Source organism: Theropithecus gelada, chromosome 11 (genome assembly GCF_003255815.1).
Source record: "Theropithecus gelada isolate Dixy chromosome 11, Tgel_1.0, whole genome shotgun sequence".
NCBI lineage: Eukaryota > Metazoa > Chordata > Mammalia > Primates > Cercopithecidae > Theropithecus > Theropithecus gelada.
The window spans coordinates 125,461,111-125,482,626 of record NC_037679.1 but is presented as its reverse complement, the minus strand read 5'-3'; the positions used below and the strand labels follow the sequence as shown (position 1 = coordinate 125,482,626).

Genomic DNA, 21,516 nt, shown 5'->3' with positions numbered 1-21,516 from the left:
GGAAGGAAGGAAGGAAGGAAGGAAGGCAGGCAGGCAGGCAGGCAGGCAGGCAGGCTGTGCCTCCTAAAAACCTCTTAGAAGAGCACAGGCCACAAACTTTTCTGTGACTTGTATTTTTCTTGGGCTTAACAAACCTCGGCTGGTTGAGACTCATGCCTCAGTCTCTCATTTGGGCTGACAAAGTATTGAATACTTAGTACGTTCCAGAAACTACCAAGCACCAGGAATTAAGACTGACAAAATAGTGCTAAAACAAAGACAAATTAAGTAAACTCAATCCAAGAGTCACTGTCTCCTCTAGACTAAATAATAGAGTGACTTTCCTGCTGCTTGAATTGTAGTATAATGACCTCTCTGGTAAAACCCAAAGTCCAGTTCAGCCAAGGAATTTGGACTGGGGCTAAACAGTTACCAAACAAGTGAAGATGGATGGGGAAACACTGAAATAACAAATTTCAGCTGACTCTTGATCTTAGGATTGGAGTAATAAGGAACAGTGGGTACTACTGAGGCAGGAGAATGGCAGAGGAAGTCGGGGTGAAGGCGACCCATTGGACATAGGCTAGCTGAAGCAATACCAAAAGCAAAACATACAAGATAGCAGAAACAGGACATATGAAATAAGAAAGTAAGCACTAATAGATAAGGGAGTAAGCAATGAGTTGGAACATGCAAGATAAGGAAAATAAGTTGAAAGGGCTTACAGTAGCAATTTGGTTACAAGAAATAAAAGATAAGCAATTTTGTTGGGAAAGATAAAATACTGTTAAGAAAGGATGCACAATTAGCTTATGAGAAATAAAGTGCAGTTTAGGCACAATGAGGGAAAGGCAAGGATGAGCAATTCACTTCTGAAAAATAAAGTAAGGTTAAGCAAGTGAGGAAAAAGAATATAAAAGGCCATGAAATGTAACAAACCAGGGCTGATACCACTCACGGGTCAGCCTGATCCACTGCTGATCGCATTGTGCTTAACAAACTGTTTGCTGCTTTACTACTTGTATGTGTGTCATGTCCAATTCTGTGTTCATGGCACCAAGAACCTGGGACTTGACAACATCTACCAGTAAAACTATGGCAAAGTAGAGGTATACATGCCCTGTCTAAATAGCTGCTACCGCCAGGCACGGTGGCTCATGCCTGTAATCCCAGCACTTTGGGAGGCCAAGGCCGGCAGATCACTTGAGGTCAGGAGTTCGAGACCAGCCTGGCCAACATGGTGAAACCGTGTCTCTAATAAAAATACAAAATTAGGTCAGGCACGTTGGCTCACGCCTGTAATCCCAACACTTTGGGAGGCTGAGGGTGGATCACGAGGTCAGGAGTTCAAAACCAGCCTGATCAACATGGTGAAATCCTGTCTCTACTAAAAATACAAAAATTAGCCCGACATGGTGGCACGAGCCTGTAGTCCCAGCTACTTGAGAGGCTGAGGCAGGAGAATCACTTCAACTCGGGAGGCGGAGGTTGCAATGAGCCAAGATCACACCACTGCACTCCAGCCTGGGTGACAGAGCTAGACTCCGTCTCAAAAAAAATAAAAAAAATACAAAATTATCCAGCGGGTGCCTATAATCCCAGTTACTTGAGAGGCCAAGGCAGGAGGATCACTTGAACCTGGGAGGTGTAGGTTGTAGTAGGCTGAGATTGCACCACTGCACTCCAACCTGGACAACAGAGTGAGACTCCATCTCTAAATAAATAAATAGGCTTGGTCGGGCGCGGTGGCTCAAGCCTGTAATCCCAGCACTTTGGGAGGCCGAGACGGGCGGATCACGAGGTCAGGAGATCGAGACCATGCTGGCTAACACGGTGAAACCCCGTTTCTACTAAAAAATACAAAAAATTAGCCGGGCGAGGTGGCAGACGCCTGTAGTCCCAGTTACTCGGGAGGCTGAGGCAGGAGAATGGCGTGAACCCAGGAGGCGGAGCTTGCAGTGAGCTGAGATCCGGCCACTGCACTCCAGCCTGGGCGACAGAGTGAGACTCCGTCTCAAAAAAAAATAATAAATAAATAAATAAATAAATAAATAAATAAATAGGCTGGGTGCAGTAGCTCACACCTGTAATCCCAGCACTTTGGGAAGATGAGGTCAGGAGATTGAGGCAGAAGAATCGCTTGAACCCGGAGTGGTTCAAGTGGAGGTTGCAGTGAGCTGAGATCACGCCATTGCACTCCAGCCTGGATGACGAGAACAAAACTCCATCTCTAAATAAGTAAATAAATCGCTGCTACCCATCTTCAGGTCACTGTTGCCACACAGAATCCCTGTTTACCAGGTATCCCTGTTTTTCAAGGCAAAGTCAATTTTTACATGAAATCTCGCCAGTTTTAAATATCAGCAAATAATTTTTTTGAAGTTTATAAGTACAGGTCAAACAAAACACACCTATGGGTCACCAATTTATGACATCTAACTCAGTCTCTTAAAGAAGTTGATTTCATTTCAAGTTGATAGTCACTTTAATAGATATCACTTAAGATGTCAGCATTCTAAAACTATGATGTAACTAAATAAAGCTTGAAAATCTAGCAACACAACAATCAGAAAGTTGGCATTATTTTGTGCCAGCTGGAAAGCTTTCCAGTCCTTGGAATTTCCAACCAAAAGCTCTATGTTTTCATTTACACACTTTACTTAAAACTACATATAACACTAATTACGTAGGCTATACCATTCCTGTGAAACAGAAGTCCTTATCACCTTTTTTGTTTCACAGCTTTAGAACCACAGGGCATAAACAGACGAAATCATTTACCAATCCTACAACAAAGACTAGATCAAAATGCAAAAAGCTCTTGCCTTTATTTCATCAGCTGTGTTTCAATAAGAAGTATAGTGTGGCTATGTGAGAAAATGCCCTCAGACCTCTGCAATATGGAGAGTTAGAAGATGGGGAGGGGGGATTAAAACGCAGATTCAAGTCCTAAATTTTCAACAAGCCTCTAGAGAAGAGGGATTTTTTCCTCACTCTATCGCCACATTGGCCAGGCTGGTCTTGAACTCCTGACCTCAAGTGATCCACCGGCCTCGGCCTCCCAAAGTGCTGGGATTACAGGCATGAGCCACTGAGACTTTTATTCTCTCTTTTAAAAATAGATACAGGGTCTCACTCTATTACCCAGGCTGGAGTGCAATGGTGCAATCACAGCTCACTGTAACCTAGAAATCCTGGGTTCATGTGATCCTCCCACCTCAGCCTCCTGAGTTGCTAAGATTACAGGCACAAGACACCACACCTGGCTAATTAAAAAAAACTTTTTTTTTTGTAGAGACAGGGGTATCACTATGTTGCCTAGCTGGTCTCGAACTCTTGACTTCAAGCTGTCCTCCTGCACTGGCTTCCTAAAGCACTGGGATTACAGGCACTGCACCCAATAAAAGAGGGAATCTTTGAGCACCCCACTCACTCACAGCTCCTGTTTTATGGGAGAAGAAGCAACTCTGGAAAGAATGTGAGATTTATGGAGCAACATTCACTGAATTAAAGGAGAGCTGAAGGACTGGGTGTTTAGCTTCCATCTAAAAACTCTGCAATGGTCATGCGCTATGAACCATGAACCTCCTAACAGATGAGATTTCTGGATCACTTATAGCTATCCAGGGTCCTGACAGCTGACTCTAGGATTTCTCTTGGGGAGACAGCTACTTGGGAAAATGGCTTGATAAGCTTGGGTTACAAGGGAAAATTATGCAACAAGGCAACCAAAAAATATGGCTAACCTAAGGTCAGGCTCAGAGGCCCACGTCTGTAATACCAGGACTTGGGGAGGTTGAGGAGGCCAGGAGTTTAAGACTAGCCTGGACAACATAGCAAGATCCTATCTCTACCAAAAAAAAAAAAAAAAAAGAAAGAAAGAAAGAAGAAAAAAGAAAACAAGAAGACTTTTGAGTTTTGCTGGTTTCTGTTTTGTTTTGTTTTTAAAGACAGGCCAGGCGGGAGTGCAGTGGCAGGATCACAGCTTACTATACAGTCTCAGCCTCCCAAAGTACTGAAACTACAGGCATGAGCCACCACGCCTAGACCTGCTGTGGTTTTTTGTAGAGGCTGGAGTTGGAGGGGACTGAAAGAGCAAAGATCTGTACCGCCTTAAAGGTTTCAATAGGGTAATACCTAGACAGGGCTTGGCCTCCTGGCCAGTAGATTGCCCAGTAAGGATCACTGTGGGGCCACAGGTCAGCTCTCTCCCACCAGAATTTGCATCTGGGGGTCAAAAGCCGCAACTGGATTTCAGGGGTGAGGCTACCACTGCTGGTGACTTCAGTGTTCTCCTCCAGGAAAGCCTTTATCTCAGGATCCAAAAAGCTTCCAGCTCCCCTCCAGGGACACCGGCCACAGGGAAACAAGAGAAGACCACTGCTTCGCATAGCCTGCAAGAGGAGACCACAGCGATTCCTGGGTGCTTTCCAACCTAGACTCAAAGCCATCAGGCCTTTCCCCAAACACAGGTTCTATCAATGTTCTGTTGATAATGGCTGCTTCTCAAGGAGAATGAACAAGGGTGTGTCTCCCAACTTGATCTCAACTGGAACCTCTGAGTCTCTGGGGAAAAAAAAAAAGTAATACTGAGAATTCCAAGGAAGAACAACATTTCCAGATCCCATTACATAATAAGAAAATATTGGCCGGGGGCGGTGGCTCACACCTGTAATCCCAGCACTTTGGGAGGCCGAAGTGGGAGGATCACCTGAGGTCAGGAGTTCAAGACCAGCCTGGTCATCATGGTGAAACCCTGTCTCTACTAAAAATACAAAAAAAATTAGCCAGGCATGATGGCGGGTGCCTGTAATTCCACTACTTGAGAATTGCTTGAACCCGTGAGGCAGAGGTTGCACTGAGCTGAGATCGCACCATTATACTTCAGCCTGGGCAACAAGAGCAAAACTCCGTCTCAAAGAAAAAAAAAAAAAGAAAGAAAATATTACAGTGTAAGCTCTGTATCTGATGACTCACATGTGCAAGTTCATTTCAGATGAAAGCTTTGGTGCATCAATTGGGAAAATCCAATCTTTTTAAATGATACTTTTTCACAAGAGAATCCTTTTAGTAATTTAACACAACAAATATACAAGCATTTGATTTTGAAAGAATCCTCAAGAAAATGCCTCTTACAGGAAATCAGGCATACAGTCATCCCTCAGTATCCTCAAGGGATTGGTTCCAGTATCCCCTGCTTCCAGGGTACCACAGACGATACTCAAGTCCCTTATATAAAATGGCATATTTGCATATAAACTAAGCATATGCTGTGGTATACTAGGCATATGCTGTGGTATACTTTATTTTTTTTGTTTTTTTTTTTTGAGACGGAGTCTCGCTCTGTGGCCCAGGCTGGAGTGCAGTGGCCGGATCTCAGCTCACTGCAAGCTCCGCCTCCCGGGTTCACGCCATTCTCCCGCCTCAGCCTCCCGAGTAGCTGGGACTACAGGTGCCCGCCACCTCGCCCGGCTAGTTTTTTGTATTTTTTTTTAGTAGAGACGGGGTTTCACCGTGTTAGCCAGGATGCTCTCGATCTCCTGACCTCGTGATCCGCCCGTCTCGGCCTCCCAAAGTGCTGGGATTACAGGCTTGAGCCACCGCGCCCGGCCGCTGTGGTATACTTTAAATCATCTCTGGATGACTCATAATACTTAATACAACGTAAATGCTATGTAAATAGTTGTTACACTGTATTTTTGCGTTATTTTTATTGCTGTAATTTTACATTGCTATATTGTTATATTGTGGGCCAACTGTACAACTTCTTTCAGAAATTTAACAAAGTAGGCACGCTTGGTAACTGAACAAAATAACAGAAGTCTTGTGTCTTCAGGAAGCTTATTATTCTAGTGGTGGGGTAAAGTAGTTAACAGGGTAAACACAGTTTTTGCCTTCGTGAAGTCTAGCCAAGAGCTAGGGGGTTAATGAATTTATAATTGTCTGTGGGCAGAGATATATTAATACAAATTATATTGACTACTCTATTTCACTAAAGATTGTCATATCAGAAGACAATGCAATCAAGACTCAGGTTTTTTTCCTTTAAAAATACTGTATGGATTTAATTGTAATAAAAGAACACCAACTCCTAGATCTCTTTCTGTAAAAGCATCTGATGGTTCGATTTTACCAAGCCTAAACTGAAAAGATTTGCTCCAATAGAAAAACACCTGTGCAACTGATCACTAAGACGTTTTATATATATATATACACACACATACACACACACACACCCCCACGCTGATAAGAATAAATGAGAATGAGGAACAACAACTTAAACACAACTTCTGCACCCAGTTGTTTGGAGACCTCGGATCTCTTCTGCATAAATGTTTTAAATGGTCTTAAATCCACTAAAGTATTTAGATTAGGGATCAAAAATCCAAATCCCTACAAGGCGCCGGACATCATAAATGAGTGATGCAGGCTGGCTGTAAAATAACACAGGGGCTGTGGCAAGCTAGAGACTGTTTTCAAACAGTTCAAAAGGGCCAGGCAGGAACATGCTGCCAGATCCCTCCGATTTCTCAAAATCATCGAAAAAATCTAGATATTGACACACTAGCTTCCACTTTTTTCTTTTTTCTTTTTTTTTTTTTTTGAGACAGAGTCTCTGTCGCCCAGGCTGGAGTGCAGTGGTGCGATCTCGACTCACTGCAACCTCCGACTCCCAGGTTCAAGCGATTCTCCTATCTCAGCCTCCCGAGTCCTAGGATTACGGGCGCGTGCCACCACGCCCGGCTAATTTTTGTATTTTTGTGTGCGTGTGTAGAGACGAGGTTTCGCCATGTTGGCCAGACTGCTCTGGAACTCCAGACCTCAAGCGATCCTTCTGCCTCGGCCTCCCAAAGTGCTGAGACTACAGGCGCCAGCCACCACGCCCGGCCAGCTTCCGCTTTTAAACACCAGCAACTGGTTCAAATATCAAAACACAGGGCAGCCCAAAATGCATGTCAGGTCATACATAGCCTGTGAACTCAGCGCAGACTTCCAGTGGGTGTTAGTTACCCCACATCAGTGTCCTGGGATCGCAGGGGTCTCTCAGGGCCTGGTCTACCATTAGACTAATTTTGTTAAGCAGTACTAGGCTGTCACTTGAATCACACAATGCAACCTATAACGCAGAGCAAATAGAGACTATTTGGGATTTGGACCCCATGTCCTTTAGACCGGCGCTTCCCTCTCCCGTCCCAGCACCGATGAGGCCTGGGTTATGACCTATGTGACTGTGGGGGCCACTTGGTATTTCTCTTAATGAGAAGGAGAGCTGACGGGATCAAAAGGGTTACGTTCCAGAAACTGTAGACGACTGCGTCATTTTCCTCCAGAGGCGGGGTGGAGTCGATCTTAAAGGGGCAGGCACCGTCCTCCCGCTCTCCTTACCTAGCTTTGCTGACACCGCCCTCGGAAGTAAAGCACAGGGCTCGCCTGTCACTCACCCTGGCGACTCTTCCTGCGCATGCTTTACATTTTCTGGGTCCCGCTACCAAAACCGAGCCTAGCGCGAGCTGCTGGCTGCGGCCGGGACGTGGGCGGGACGGACGGCGGACTCTCGCGGCCCCGCCCTTTTTCCCAGCAGCGCTTTCTTTCTCCTCCACTTTCTTAAAGGGCCAGAAGCGCGAAACCAAAGGGCGCCCTGACCTCGCCCGGAAAATAAGAGAAAGATAAATCTGTGTGCAATGTTTGTAGAATTTTGATTTCTAAAATTTCATTCTGAAACTATGTGTGCAACACCTACTATGTACTAGTCGCACTTCCAGGCACGGGACATACAGTGGTGAGCAAAATAGACCCAGTATATTAAAAAAAAAAGACACAGTATAAGCCCTTTGTGCTGCCTACATTCAACTGCGACTAAATCATAATGAATGTCCTTTCTTTTCTAATAATTCATAAATTCACTATCAATTTATTTGCAGCCTATATCAGTCGAGTCTGGATCTACATATATCCACCTTTCAACTGGACCCACATCCCACTGGACCCTCAACTCAACACTCAAAGTTAACTCACCATCTCACCTGACAACAATTAAAACCTGCTCTGGCGTGCTGGGGGGTGGGAAATGGTCCAAAACTAAGAAACAGGAAAATTGTGTTTCTGCATCTTAGTTTGCAGTTTGAGAAATACACTGGCACCTGCCTGTTCAAAATTAGAATTTGTCGCTGGGGTTCTCTGCTCCTGCCATGGGTGTAACAGCTTTCTGTCTTTCCATGTAAACTGGAATCTTTAGGAACTACTACAAGGAAAGGAAACTTTGTGCTTCCAGTCAACAGCCCCAGATGCAGCCTTATCATTTCCTTCTTAGTTGAATGGCGTACTTGCTATATACTTGTTGATAAGCTACACACCTTGCATTTCACAGTATTCTGCCATAGATTTCCTATGTAATAACTGATATAATGTGTTTATGACCTGCATTCATCCATTTATGAGCTGCTTTTTTCTTAATTAGTTGCTAATGTAAACTCGTTTTCTCAACTGTAATAACTTTTCATTACCACACACTCTCCGATTCTCCTGCGAACAGTGAACCTTGATCCATGTTCAAGATCAATTTGTATAAGAAATATTGTTTTTAACCAGCTTCTGTGCTCTATCCCAATTAGTAGTTTGAACATCCCAGTCACTGCCCAAGAAACCAGAATGAACAGGCTGACCTAACATTTCTACAAAAAAGAGTTCCTGGTAAAAAGTTTGGTAGCCATCACTGAAGATGCATTTAATAATGTTTGGATAACTCATTCAAAACTTGCAACTTGGCTGAAGGGACTGCAACATGCCTTTCCTGTTCTATAAGGGTTTGAAAACTGGTCCAGTTCTTTCTGTCCCTCCTGCCATTGCCTTAGTTTGGCATTATAATGGCTTGTCTGGGTTCCTATAACTTGTCTTTCTCTAATTCTGCCTTTCTTGAGACTTTTTTTTTTTTTTTTTTTTTTTGAGATGGAGTCTTGCTCTGTCGCTGGAGTGCAGTGGCGTGATCTCGGCTCACTGCAACCTCCGCCTCCTGGGTTCAAGCCATTCTCCTGCCTCAGCTTCCCCACTAGCTAGGATTATAGGCGTGCACCACCACGCCCAGCTATTTTTTGTATTTTTAGTAGAGAGGGGGTTTCACCATGTTGGTCAGGCTGGTGTCGAACTTTTGACCTAGTGATCCGCCCACCTCTGCCTCCCAAAGTCCTGGGATTACAGGTGTGAACCACCATGACTGGCCAAAACTATTCTTTATATTGCAACTTAAATGATTTTTTTTTTCTGAAGCTTAGATTCCATAGTCTAGAAAAGGCCTACCCTTCCTGTAGTCCCAGATAAAGCATGAAAAACAGGGACATACGGATTTTCTTTTCTGTTGTTTGGTGTTGATGCGCTGTAATTTCGTAATAGAAAGGACCATCTAGATTTTAACAAAATTGACCCACATACATCCAAGCAAACTTGTGAACTGATAACAATTTGAGCTGTTGTCTATCCTCATGATTTTTTTACTTTAACTACCTGCCCTACATTTTTGTTTACAAAGCCAGTTCTCTAATAATTAGTCCCTCTTGCAGGTGCAAGTAAAAAACTCTATTCCCTACCCAACTTTGTCTTTACGGGGTTTTTGGTTTTTCAACAAGTTATTCAATTACACTTATTAGCTGTATGATCTTGGACACATTACTAAACCTTCTTGATAATCAGTTTCTTCATCTGTAAAACAGTGATGATAATAATAATGTTTGAGGAAGATTTAATAAGATAAAAGCACACCGTGTTTAGCCCAGTTCCTGGCATCTAGTAAATGCTTGCTAAGTGTGCTATTACAGTGATGATCATTATTAGAAACACAGAGATTGATGAGCAGCAGATTGGGTTTTCAGTTAAAGCTGAGAGGATCAGACTTGAAGTTTAGAAAAATGTTTTGTGCTGCAGGTAGCAAAGAGTTTAGAGTAGGGGCAAGACTGAAGACAAGGAAACCGCCATTGGAGGATATTATGGTAATCCAATCAAACAATAACAGAGGCAGAACTAAGGTAACTGCAAAGGGATGGAAAGAATTGGGACATCTGAAAATAATTAAGGATAAGCTATTAGCAGGACTTGGAGACTAATTAAATAAACACGTTTAACCATAATGCTAGCCAACCTCAGGGCAAGATGGTTTCTCTTGCTCCACTCGACTGGCCTGTGCTGTTCATCAGCAGGCTATCTGTGTTCTCCCTTGCCTAAAACCCGCTCTAGCTCCCCAGACCTTCATTGGTACAGCTGGAATCCTGACTACAGCTTTCCAGGCCCATGCTAATCAGTCCTAACTTAACCTATCCTGCCTCTTTTCAATACGCTCTTCTCCCCTCTCTGCTGCAGTTTGTTTTCCTCCCACAGCACCTTGTTCTCTCATCCCTAGGCCTTGTTGAAGACAGAAAGCTGCCACTGCCTCCCACCCCCAACTGCTCCTCACTGTCCAAACTACCTACTCGTCCTTCAGAACTCAGCTCAAGGTTAAGGTCCTCTGAAAAGCCTTCCCCAACACGTCAGCCAACACACTAATCTTCCTATTTTCTTAGCTTCCTATGGGCATGTTCAACAAGAATATCAAGCAGAACTGTCACTGTCTAGACTTGAAAGCAGACCATCTCATTCTTCTTTTAGCCTCTAGCACAGTTAGACACTCAGTAAACTCTGTTAAATGAAAGAAAAGGCAAATACGTGAGTAAAATAACCAACATTACATATCAGTATCTCATTTTACAAATTTACTTTTAACAGCTTTTTTGAGGTATATTTGACATAGTTTCACACTGGCAACTTTGCATGTTTACAGAGTACAATCCAATGTCCTGACATATGTATTGTCAACCCAAATGAGAGACTGAGGCAAGAATCTCAATCAATCCAGGTTTATTGAGACAGAGCTTAAAAGTGTGCCCAGGAAAACCCCGAGTCACAGAAACATGAGTCTGTGGCCTATGCTCCTTGGGAAAGGTTTCAGGAGATTCGGTATTTACACATTTCTTTTTTTTTTTTTTTTTTTTTTTGAGACAGAGTCTTGCTCTGTTGCCCAGGCTGGAGTGCAGTGGCCGGATCTCAGCTCACTGCAAGCTCCGCCTCCCGGGTTCACGCCATTCTCCTGCCTCAGCCTCCAGAGTAGCTGGGACTACAGGCGCCCGCCACCTCGCCCGGCTAGTTTTTTGTATTTTTTAGTAGAGACGGGGTTTCACCGGGTTAGCCAGGATGGTCTCGATCTCCTGACCTTGTGATCCGCCCGTCTCGGCCTCCCAAAGTGCTGGGATTACAGGCTTGAGCCACCGCGCCCGGCTACACATTTCTTTAAGAGAAAAGACACGCAGGAAAAGGGAGATAGGCAGTGAGGCAAATGATGACATTCTTGTGAGATTTTAATTAGTGCCCAGTAAATCTATGCTATACATGAGATAAGGGCAAACATTCAAAAATAGGGAGTAAAGGAGGAATTCATTATTCAGACTTCTCAGGATAGGTAGAAGAATAATGGATCTCATCTTTGTTTTTGCACTTGGGAAGATAAGGCTTATAATTGACACCATCAGTGTGAAATTGACCAGACTTTAGGTTCCTGGACAAAGAGTTAGACTTAAGTTGCAGACTTAAAGTGACAGTTGACATGTCCTTATTTATGGGAGGATTTATTATACACCTTGAAAAGTTTAGGAGCCAGGAAAGAATTTTCTTATGAGCAATTTGTGAAGGCAGTCATCTGGAAATACCCGAGACCTTTTCCTTTTGTAGGGATCTGGCTAATGTATAGCACTTTGACACAAGGCTGCGAAGTAAGCAGGCTTAACTTTCCCTTTGGCATAATAAGTTTGGGGGTTTTGAGACTTTTTATGTTCCTTTACAGTATATACTCATGAAACCATCACCAAAATCAAGATAGTGAACATATTCAGTGCTCCTGTGTAATTGTTCCCTCCAATTCTTCCCCCACTTTTTTTTAAACCTTTTTGTTCTGTTTTTTCTTTGTTTGTTTTTTTCATGAGACAGAGTCTCACTCTGTTGCCCAGGCTGGAGTGCAGTGGCATGATCCTGGCTCACTGTAACCTTCTCCTCCCGGGTTCAAGCAATTCTCATGCCTCAGCCTCCCGACTAGCTGGGATTACAGGCGCGCACCACCACACCTGGCTAATTTTTGTATTTTTAGTAGAGACAGCATTTCACCACGTTAGCCAGGCTGGTCTCGAACTCCTGACCTCAAGTGATCTGCCTGCCTCGGCCTCCCAAAGTGCTGGGTTTACAGGTGTGAGCCACGGCACCCATCCAGTCCTTCTCCCTTCTTCAGTCCTTTACAACCATTCTTGGCTTTCTGTCACTATAGATTGCTTTGTTTTTTCTAGATTTTCATATGCATGCAATTGTATAGAGTTTATTCTGTTTTTGTCTTATTTCTTTCACTAGTAATTATTTTTATTCATCCATGTTTCCTGCATCAATAATTCACTCCTTTATATTACTAAGTAGTGTTTCATTATATGTATAGATAAGCTCCCGTGTTTATCTATTTACCTGTTGATGGACATTTGAGTTTTCTTTCTTTTACTATTACAAATAAAGTTGTTTTGAACATTTGTGTACAAGTCTTTGTATAGCCTTATGCTTTCTTTCCTTTGCATAAATACCTAGGAGTGCAATGGCTAGATCATATGGTAGGTGTATGATTAACTGCAAACTTTTTCTAAAATGGTTGTGCCTGCTGGGCACCGTGGCTCATGCCTGTAATCCCAGCACATTGGAAGGCCAAGGTGGGAGGACCACTGGAGGTCAGGAGTTCGAGAACAGCCTGGCCAACATGGTGAAACCCCGTCTCTACTAAAAATACAAAAATTAGTCGGACATTGTGGTGTGTGCCTGTAATCCCAGTTACTCAGGAGGCTGAGACAGGAGAATCACTTGAACCCAGGAGGCAGAGGTTGCAGTGAGCCAAGATCGTGCAACTGCACTCCAGCCTAGATGACCGAGCGAGACTCTGTCTCAGAAACAACATAAAATAAAATAAAATAGTTGCGTTATTTTACATTTCCACCATCACTACATGAGATTTCCAATTGCTCCACATCCTAGCCAACACTCGCTATTATCTGTCTTCTTTTTTTTTTTTTTTGAGACGGAATTTTACTCTGTCGCCCAGGCTGGAGTGTAGTAGCACTATCTCAGCTCACTGCAACTTCTGCCTCCCAGGTTCAAGTGATTCTCCCACCTCAGCCTCCCAAATAGCTAGGATTACAGGCGCCCGCCACCACACCCAGCTAATTTTTTGTATTTTTAGTAGAGACGGGGTTTCACCATGTTGGCCAGGCTGGTCTCAAACTCCTGGCCTCAAGTGATCCACCCACTTTGGCCTCCCAAAGTGCTGGGATTACAGGCATGAACCACCGCACCCGGCCTCTCCCCAGACTTTTGAAGGAAGTTTGTAGTTTTGGGTTTTCTGGAGCTTCAGCTTCCTTCCAGCTTCTCTCTACCAAACTGCCCTTCTCTCTACCAAACTGCCCTTCTCTCTACCAAACTGCCCTTGCAACAAATCTATGGCACCGTGTCTGTGTAAATTTGTGTGTTTCCTTTTTTCAGTTCCTTATCTGCAGTTTGCACTTGTTGCTCCCTCAGTTAGTAACCAGGCAAACTTTTAAGCACAGGTCACTGAGTCACACCTAAACATCTGACAACTGACACTATATAAGACCAGTTGACTACAAAAGGGAATCCTTTCTCCCTGCAAAACCCAGAAATCTTCAGCTAACTAAGGCTGTGGTGCCATCTACTGATAATTTAGCTTAACAATTTAGCCAAGTGTGTTTCAGCTAAAATGGTAAGAGCAAAAACAAAACTGAAACTTAAACAGAGTCATGTATAAAGAGCAAAGATTCTCACCCACAATGTTACTACACACTGGTACCTTTTTTTTTTTTTTTTTTTTTTGATAAGGAGTCTCGCTCTGTAGTCCAGGCTAGAGCGCAGTGGCACGATCTCGGCTCACTGCAACCTCTGCCTCCTGGGTTCAAGCGATTCTCCTGCCTCAGCCTCCTGAGCAGCTGGGACTACAGGCGCACGCCGCCACGCCCAGCTGATTTTTTTGTATTTTAGTAGAGACCGGATGTCACCGTGTTGCCCAGGCTGGTTTCGAACTCCTGAGCTCAAGCAATCTGCCGGCCTCAGCTTCCCAAAGTGCTGGGATTACAGGTGTGAGCCACCACGTCTAGCCTGGCACATTTCTTTAGTTGTAAGATATGATGGAAATATTTATCACTGATAATAAATAGTTCAGGCTTAAAGCTTAAAACATATTTGGTATAATCTATAAGACATTCTCTCTCAATCTTTTTCTCTCTCGCACGCACGTGCACACTACACAACTAACGCACCAGCAAATCCAAAATACTGTCTATGCAGAATCTGACCACTTTTCACCACCTGCATTGCTTTCCTCTAATACAAATCACCATCAACTCTAGCCTGGGTTATTGTTGATGGCAGGATAAATTCTCCTGTACTCCCTTGGGAGCTTCTGAGTCTAAGAACTAAATGAACATAAACCAGATTAACAGAAAAGCATACAAGTGTTATTAATTTTTACTTATACATGAAGAATCTCACAAGATGAAAGGGGTAACAACCTGAAGAAAATGGCCAGAACAAAAAGCTTTTATACCTTTTAGACAAAGAAATGATAAATTTATGAAGACAAAGGGATTTGAACTCGGGGCAGTAAATTGTGGGGAAATCATTAGGAGATACATGGTGATGAAGCAGCTACATTGTCTGGGGTATAAACCTGGGGTTTGTCGTCAGGCACCAGGAAAATTTAGGACACGGACACACACGAGGAGTTTAGGAGTAGAGGTTTAATAGGCAGAAGAGAAGGGAAAGAGAAACAGCTTTTTCTACAGAGAAATGGGTCTCCCAGCGGAAAGGCCCAGCCGGTGGTGGATGCGCCAAATTTTATAGTGAGGTCTGAGGAGGTGGTGCCTGATTTACATAGGGCTCACAGATTGGTTTGATCAGGTATGATGTTTACATAGTGGGCAGGGGAAGGCTGGTTACCCCACTCTAATCTTATTATGTAAATGAACTTTCCAGTTGGTCAGCGCCATCTTGTCTGCTCCTTACAGTACACGTGGCTGACAAAGAGAAAGGAGGATGGAGCCTCCAACTTGAACATGTGTAGCCCGAAGTTCCTCCTGACGTTCACTGGTGCAAGCTCCCAGCTTGCTTGTCTATGTCTGCAGCTCAGCTTCACAGGATGCTCTTTGTTAGAAAATTATTTGGGGCTGCTTTTCATGAAAAAGAAAAGCCTTACTGAGGACTCCCACACTCCTACTATCTGCCTAAGTGATTTTTTCTAAACTCCTGTATGGGTGAAGTGCAAAGCTGGTGAAAGATAAATGTTGGTTTAGTAAGTTTATCTGTATAGGTCCATTGTAGCATCAATTCCCAGTCTCTGGAGATAAGGGTTATTTTCTCTTTCTACTAAAGGAAATGGGCACGGTGGCTCATGCCTGTAATCTCAGCACTTTAGAAGGCAGAGGCAGATCAGATCACACCTGAGATCAGGAGTTCGAGACCAGCCTGGCCAACGTGGTAAAACCCCATCTCTACTAAAAATACAAAAATTAGCCAGGCATGGTGGCACGCGCCTGTAATCCCCGCTGTTCCGGAGGCTGAGGCTAAAGAATTGCTTGAACCCGGGTTGCCTCACTGCAACCCGGGAGGTGGAGATTGCAGTGAGCCATGATTGTGCCGTTGCACTCCAGCCTGGGGGACAGAGCAAGGCTCCATCTCAAAAAAGAGAAAAGGAAAAAAAAAAGGAAGGCATCTTTCTCAAAGGAATTTTTATGGCTTCCTCAAGGTAGGAATGGACATGTCAGTGGGGAGGGCAAAGCAACTCCATCCTGGATGCTAATCCATGTTGGTTTCTGATTAACCCCAGTTCCAGGAAGTCTTCTAAGACTTCCAGTTTATCTGTTGTTCTTCGTGTAAGAGCACATACTGACTGTAAACCCTGCCCTTAGGTCAAGCGGCCTTGATGTTATCCTACTTCAGTTGTTCTCCACGTCCCTCCTGAATCACTCCTCTCCTGGGGTATATGAGCCCCGGGTTTGAGGGGTAATGGTACAGGGATCCACCATCTTGTCTCACTGCTTCCTGAGATACAGACATGGCTTCTGTTCTAAGTCCCTAGTAAACGTTTCTTCCTAGGAAACTGGATGTGTCAGCCTCTTTCTTCGGCCTCTCAGCTTCCTCGGCTGCAGGTTTGCATAGATCCTGCCCACTGTGAAAGTCAGCTAGCTCTTCCTGCAATGACAGTCTCTCAAGTACCTTCACCTTGAAATAATCAGTATGCCAAACTGGCATATTTGGGGGTGGCGTGTCCTTAACTCTTTCGTTGCAAAGGTCTTTGAACTAACCTTCTTATCCCTCCTTGCTTCCTTTAGTCAATTCTCAACAGAAAAGCCAGAGTGATTCTTTAAAAAAAAAAAAAAAAAAAAAGGTCAGATCATTTCAATCTTGCATTCAAAACCCTCTAGTAGTGTTACTGGAAAGGGATCATTTCAGATCCCAAGAGAGGGTTCTTGGATCTCATGCAAGAAAGAAATCAGGGCAAGTCCGTAAAATGAAAGCAGGTTTAAGAAAGTAATGGCTACTCCAAAGACAGAGCAGCCCCAAGGGCTGCTGGTTGCCCATTTTTTTATGGTTATTTATTTATTTATTTATTTATTTTATTTTTTTTTTTTTTTGAGACGGAGTCTCGCTCTGTCACCCAGGCTGGAGTGCAGTGGCCTGATCTCAGCTCACTACAAGCTCTGCCCCCCGGGTTCCCGCCATTCTCCTGCCTCAGCCTCCGGAGTAGCTGGGACTACAGGCGCCCGCCACCTCGCCCGGCTAGTTTTTTGTATTTTTTAGTAGAGACGGAGTTTCACCGTGTTAGCCAGGATGGTCTTGATCTCCTGACCTCGTGATCCGCCCGTCTCGGCCTCCCAAAGTGCTGGGATTACAGGCTTGAGCCACCGCGCCCAGCCTTATGGTTATTTATTGATGATACATGCTAAACAAGGTGTGGATTATTTATGCCTCTCCTTTGAGACTATATAGGGGAACTTCCTGATGTTGCCATGGCATTTGTAAACTGTCATGGCGCTGATGGGAGTGTAACAGTGAGGACAACTGGAGATCACTCTTGTTGCCATGTTGGTTTTGGTGGGTTTTGGTTGGCTTCCTTACTGCAACCTGTTTGATCAGCAAGGTCTTTATAATGACCTCCTATCTCATTCGGTGACTAAGAATACCTTAACTTACTGGAAATGTAGCCCAGCAGGTTACAGCCTCAGGTTAACCAGCCCCTGTTCGAGATGGAGTTGCTGTGGTTCAAAGGCCTCTGACAGCAGGGCTGAGTGCAGTGGCTTACGCCTGGAATCCCAGAACTTTGGAGGCCAGGGTGGGTGGATTGCTTGAGCTCAGGAGTTCAAGACCAGCCTGGCCAACATGGAGAGTCCTCATCTCTAGTAAAAATACAAAAATTAGCTGAGCATGGTGACACACACCTGTAATCCCAGCTACATGGGGTGCTGAGGTGGGAGGATTGTTTGAGCCCAGGAGTTTGAAGCTGCAGTGAGCTGAGATTTCACCACTGCATTCCAGCCTGGAAATAAAGCGAGACCCTGTCTCAAAAAAAAAAAAAAAAAAAAAAAGTCGGGGGGTGGGGACCGGTGTGATGGATCATGCCTGTAATCCCAGCACTTTGGGAGGCGGGTGGATCACTTGAGGCCAGGCGTTCGAGACCAAACTGGCCAACATGGCAAAACCCCACCTATACTAAAAATACATAAATCAGCTGGGCGTGGTGGTATGTGCCTGTAATCCCAGCTACTCGGGGGGCTGAGGCAGCAGAATCGCTTGAACTTGGGAGGTGGAGGTTGCAGTAAGCCGAGATTGTGCCATTGTACTTCGCTACGGAGAGAGATTCTGTCTCCAAAAAAAGAAAAGTAAAGAAAAGAAAAAGAACATACACATTTATCCATTAAGTTCTCCGTCTTTCATGGGTGCCCCAAAACAATTACAATAGAAACACCAAAGATCTCTGATCACAGATCACCAGAACATATGTAATATTAGGTTGGTGCAAAAGTAATTGTGGTTTTGACCATTACTTTTAATAATAATGAAAATATTTGAATACTGTGAGGATTACCAAAATGTGACACAGAAACACGAGGTAAGCACACTCTGTTTGAAAAAAAAAAAAATGGCACCAATAGACTAGCCCGACACAGGGGTACCAAAAACATTCAATTTGTAAAAGTCACAGTATCCGTGAGGCACAGTAAAGCCAAGCACAGTGAAAGGAGGGGTGCCTGTGAGTGGGATCATACCATATGTAGTCCTTTGTGACTAACTCTTTCATGGAGTATAATGTTTTCTTCATTCATGTTGTAGAATGAATAAGTACAGTCAGGCCTCTGCATCCGTAGGTTCCACATCCATAGATTCAACCAAACCGCACGTTGAAAAAATTGGGAAAAAACTTTTGTGTCTGTACTGAACAGCATGTATAGACTTTTTTTCTTGTCATTATTTCCTTAACAATATAATACAACAACTATCTCCAGCCTGGGCAACACAGTGAAACCCCGTCTCTACTAAAATACAAAAAATTAGCAGGGCGTGGTGATGGGCACCTGTAATCCCCGCTACTTGGGAGGCTAAGGCAGAATAATTGCTTGAACCCAAGAGGCAGAGGTTGCAGTGAGCCAATTTCACACCATTGCATTCCAGCCTGGGTGACAAAGCGAGACTCTGTCTCCAAAAAAACCACAACTATTGGCCGGGCATGGTGACTCACGCCTGTAATCCCAGCACTTTGGGAGGCTGAGACAGGTGGATCACGAGGTCAGGAGTTCAGGACCAGCCTGACCAACATGGTGAAACCTGTCTCTACGCAAAATACAAAAATTAGTTGGGCATGGTGGTGCATGCCTGTAATCCCAGTTACTCAGGAGGCTGAGACAGGAAAATCACTTGAACCCGGGAGGTGGGGGTTGCAGTCAACTGAGATCGTGCCACTACACTGCAGCCTGGGCAAAAGAGTGAGACTCCATCTCAAAACAAAACAAAACAAAACACTATTTACATCATATTCAACATTATAGATAATCTAGAGATGATTTAAAGTAATATGCAAATACTACATCATTTTATATAAGGAACCTAAGCATCCATGAATTTTGGTATCCTCAGGGGTCCTGAAACCAATCCCCTGTGGATACTGAGGGACAATTGTACAACATTCCTTTTGTGGCTAAATAACATTCCATTATGTGAATATTCAGTACTACATTGTGTTTCTCCATTCACCAGTTGATAAACATTAAAGTGGTTTACACTTTTTGGCTATTATGAATAATGCCACTATGAACACTAATGTACACATTTATGTGGCGACATATGCTTTCAATTCACTTGGATATATGCCTAGGAATGGAAGTGCTGGGTCATATAGTAACTCTACGCTCAAATTATTTAGGAACTGCCAGACTGTTCTGCAAAGTGACTGCCCAATTTTACATTCTCACCAGCAATTTATGAAACTTCCAATTTCTCCACATTCTTGTCAACACTTGTTTTTTTTTTTCTTTTCTTTTCTTTTGAGATGGAGTCTCGCTCTGTCACCAAGGCTGGAGTGCAATGGCGCCATCTCGGCTGACTGCAACCTCTGCCTCCCAGGTTCAAGTGATTCTCCTGTCCCAGGCTCCCGAGTAGCTGGGATTACAGGCACCTGCCACCACACCTGGCTAATTTTTGTATTTTTAGTAGAGACGGGGTTTTGCCATGTTGACCAGGCTGGTCTCGAATTCCTGACCTCAGGTGATCCACCCACCTCAGTCCCACAAAGTGCTGGGATTACAGGTATGAGCCACCGCGCCCGGCCCCTAAATTACCTCTTTAAGCTTCAATATAAGTCTAGAATGTAGGTATACTATTATGACCTCTGTTTTAGAGGTAAAAAAGTGAAGTCACAGGAAGGTTCAGTAACTTGCCTGAGGGCTCATAAATAGCTGGCAGTAGAGTTGGGATGACACACTCAGGTCGTCTGGTTCCAGAGCTACACTTAAACACAGGACGTAGACTCTGTAATGAGAAAGAGGAAGCTATTTCAAGCACAGAGCCAAAGGCAGGGATTTGCAAGTTCATTGCATAAAAAATAAACTGCCCAGTCTGACTAGGGAAGAGCACTCACCAGAACCAGGTTGCAGGAGACAAAATGAGGATAGGGCGAGGCAGGCTGGTGGAGGGCCTGGACTGTCAGGCCTAGAGACTTGGATTCCATTAGGAATGTTAATTGGGAGTCATGGTTGGAGTGTGGTCAAGGGAACAACAAAACAAAAACAGCAGCTCAGTAGCTGTCAACATGTTAATGGCCTTTGAAAATAAAGTACACAAACAAGGAGTGGCAGGAAGGCGAAAGGAAAGCTTTCGCATCACCAAGCTCAAACTACTCTGTATTATAATTACACAATATAAAAAGATGAAGGGGCCGGGCGTGGAGGAACATGCCTGTAATTTCAGCACAAGATCCTTTGGGAGACCAAGGTGGGAGGACTGCTTGAGGTCAGGAGTTTGAAACCAGCCTGGGCAACATAGCGAGGCTTTGTGACAAAAAATACGAAAATTCCAGCCTGGGCAACATAATGAAACCTGGTCTCCACAAAAATGATAAGAACTAGCTGAGGATGGTGGTGCACACCTGTCACCCCAGCTACTCAGGAGGCTGAGGCAGGAGGATCACTTGAGCCCAGGAGGTTGAGGCTATAGTTAGCCATGTTCAAGCCACTGCACTTTAGCTTAAAGAACAGAGCAAGATGCTGTCTCTAAAAAACAAAACAAAACAAAAAAAGGCTGGGCAAGGTGGCTCACGCCTGTAATCCCAGCACTTTGGGAGGACAGGGTGGGCGGACCACGTGATGTCAGGAGTTCGAGACTAGCCTGGCCAACATGGTGAAACCCCGTCTCTACCAAAAATACAAAAATGAGCTGGGCGCGGTGTCACATGCCTGTAATCCCAGCTACTTGGGAGGTTGAGATTCGAGAATTATTTGAACCCGGGAGGTGGAGGCTGCAGTGAGCCCAGATCGTGCCACTGCACTCCAGCCTGGGCGACATTGCGAGACCCTCTCTAAAACAAAACAAAACAAAAGATGAAAAGATTGTAAGTTATCCTCACCAAACTTCTCTGTCCCCTTCAGACACATTTAGATGTTCACATCTATAATTAGCCATTGTCAATGGTAATGAGATTCTAACAACTTCATATCGCCTTTGTACAGTGTGCTGTGTACAAAGTTTTTAATCTCCACAGCAACCTGTTCAGAAGAGGAAACTGATGCTTGGGCGGGAAGGGGGAATGTTATGTCTCTTTCCTTTTCTCTGGAAAAAAACAACAACCACTTTCATGTCATCCAGGCTAACTCTCTTCAAACATGAATCTTCTCTACAGCATCAGAAGGCCTCTAGGATTCTTCCTATTAAGTCACA

At 44.2% G+C, this 21,516-nt stretch overlaps 1 protein-coding gene across 4 annotated transcripts in view; it reads right to left on the bottom strand.

Annotated features, from left to right (window-relative positions):
* The window catches only part of ETFBKMT (electron transfer flavoprotein subunit beta lysine methyltransferase), a 26,521-nt gene extending 6,203 nt beyond the window's left edge, over nt 1-20,318 (bottom strand). The window contains exons 1-2 of one of the 4 annotated variants that reach the window (XM_025403016.1): nt 20,222-20,318; nt 4,117-4,543 (exon numbers count right to left, since the gene is read on the bottom strand). In XM_025403016.1, coding sequence (XP_025258801.1) covers nt 4,117-4,430 — 314 coding nt within the window. In that variant the 5' untranslated portion in view covers nt 4,431-4,543; nt 20,222-20,318. Of the gene's footprint in view, nt 1-4,116; nt 4,544-6,800; nt 7,199-7,365; nt 7,546-20,221 lie in introns of those variants that run through there. The other 3 variants (XM_025403015.1, XM_025403018.1, XM_025403014.1) reach the window with 3 other exon arrangements.
* Nucleotides 20,319-21,516: the final 1,198 nt, after the last annotated feature.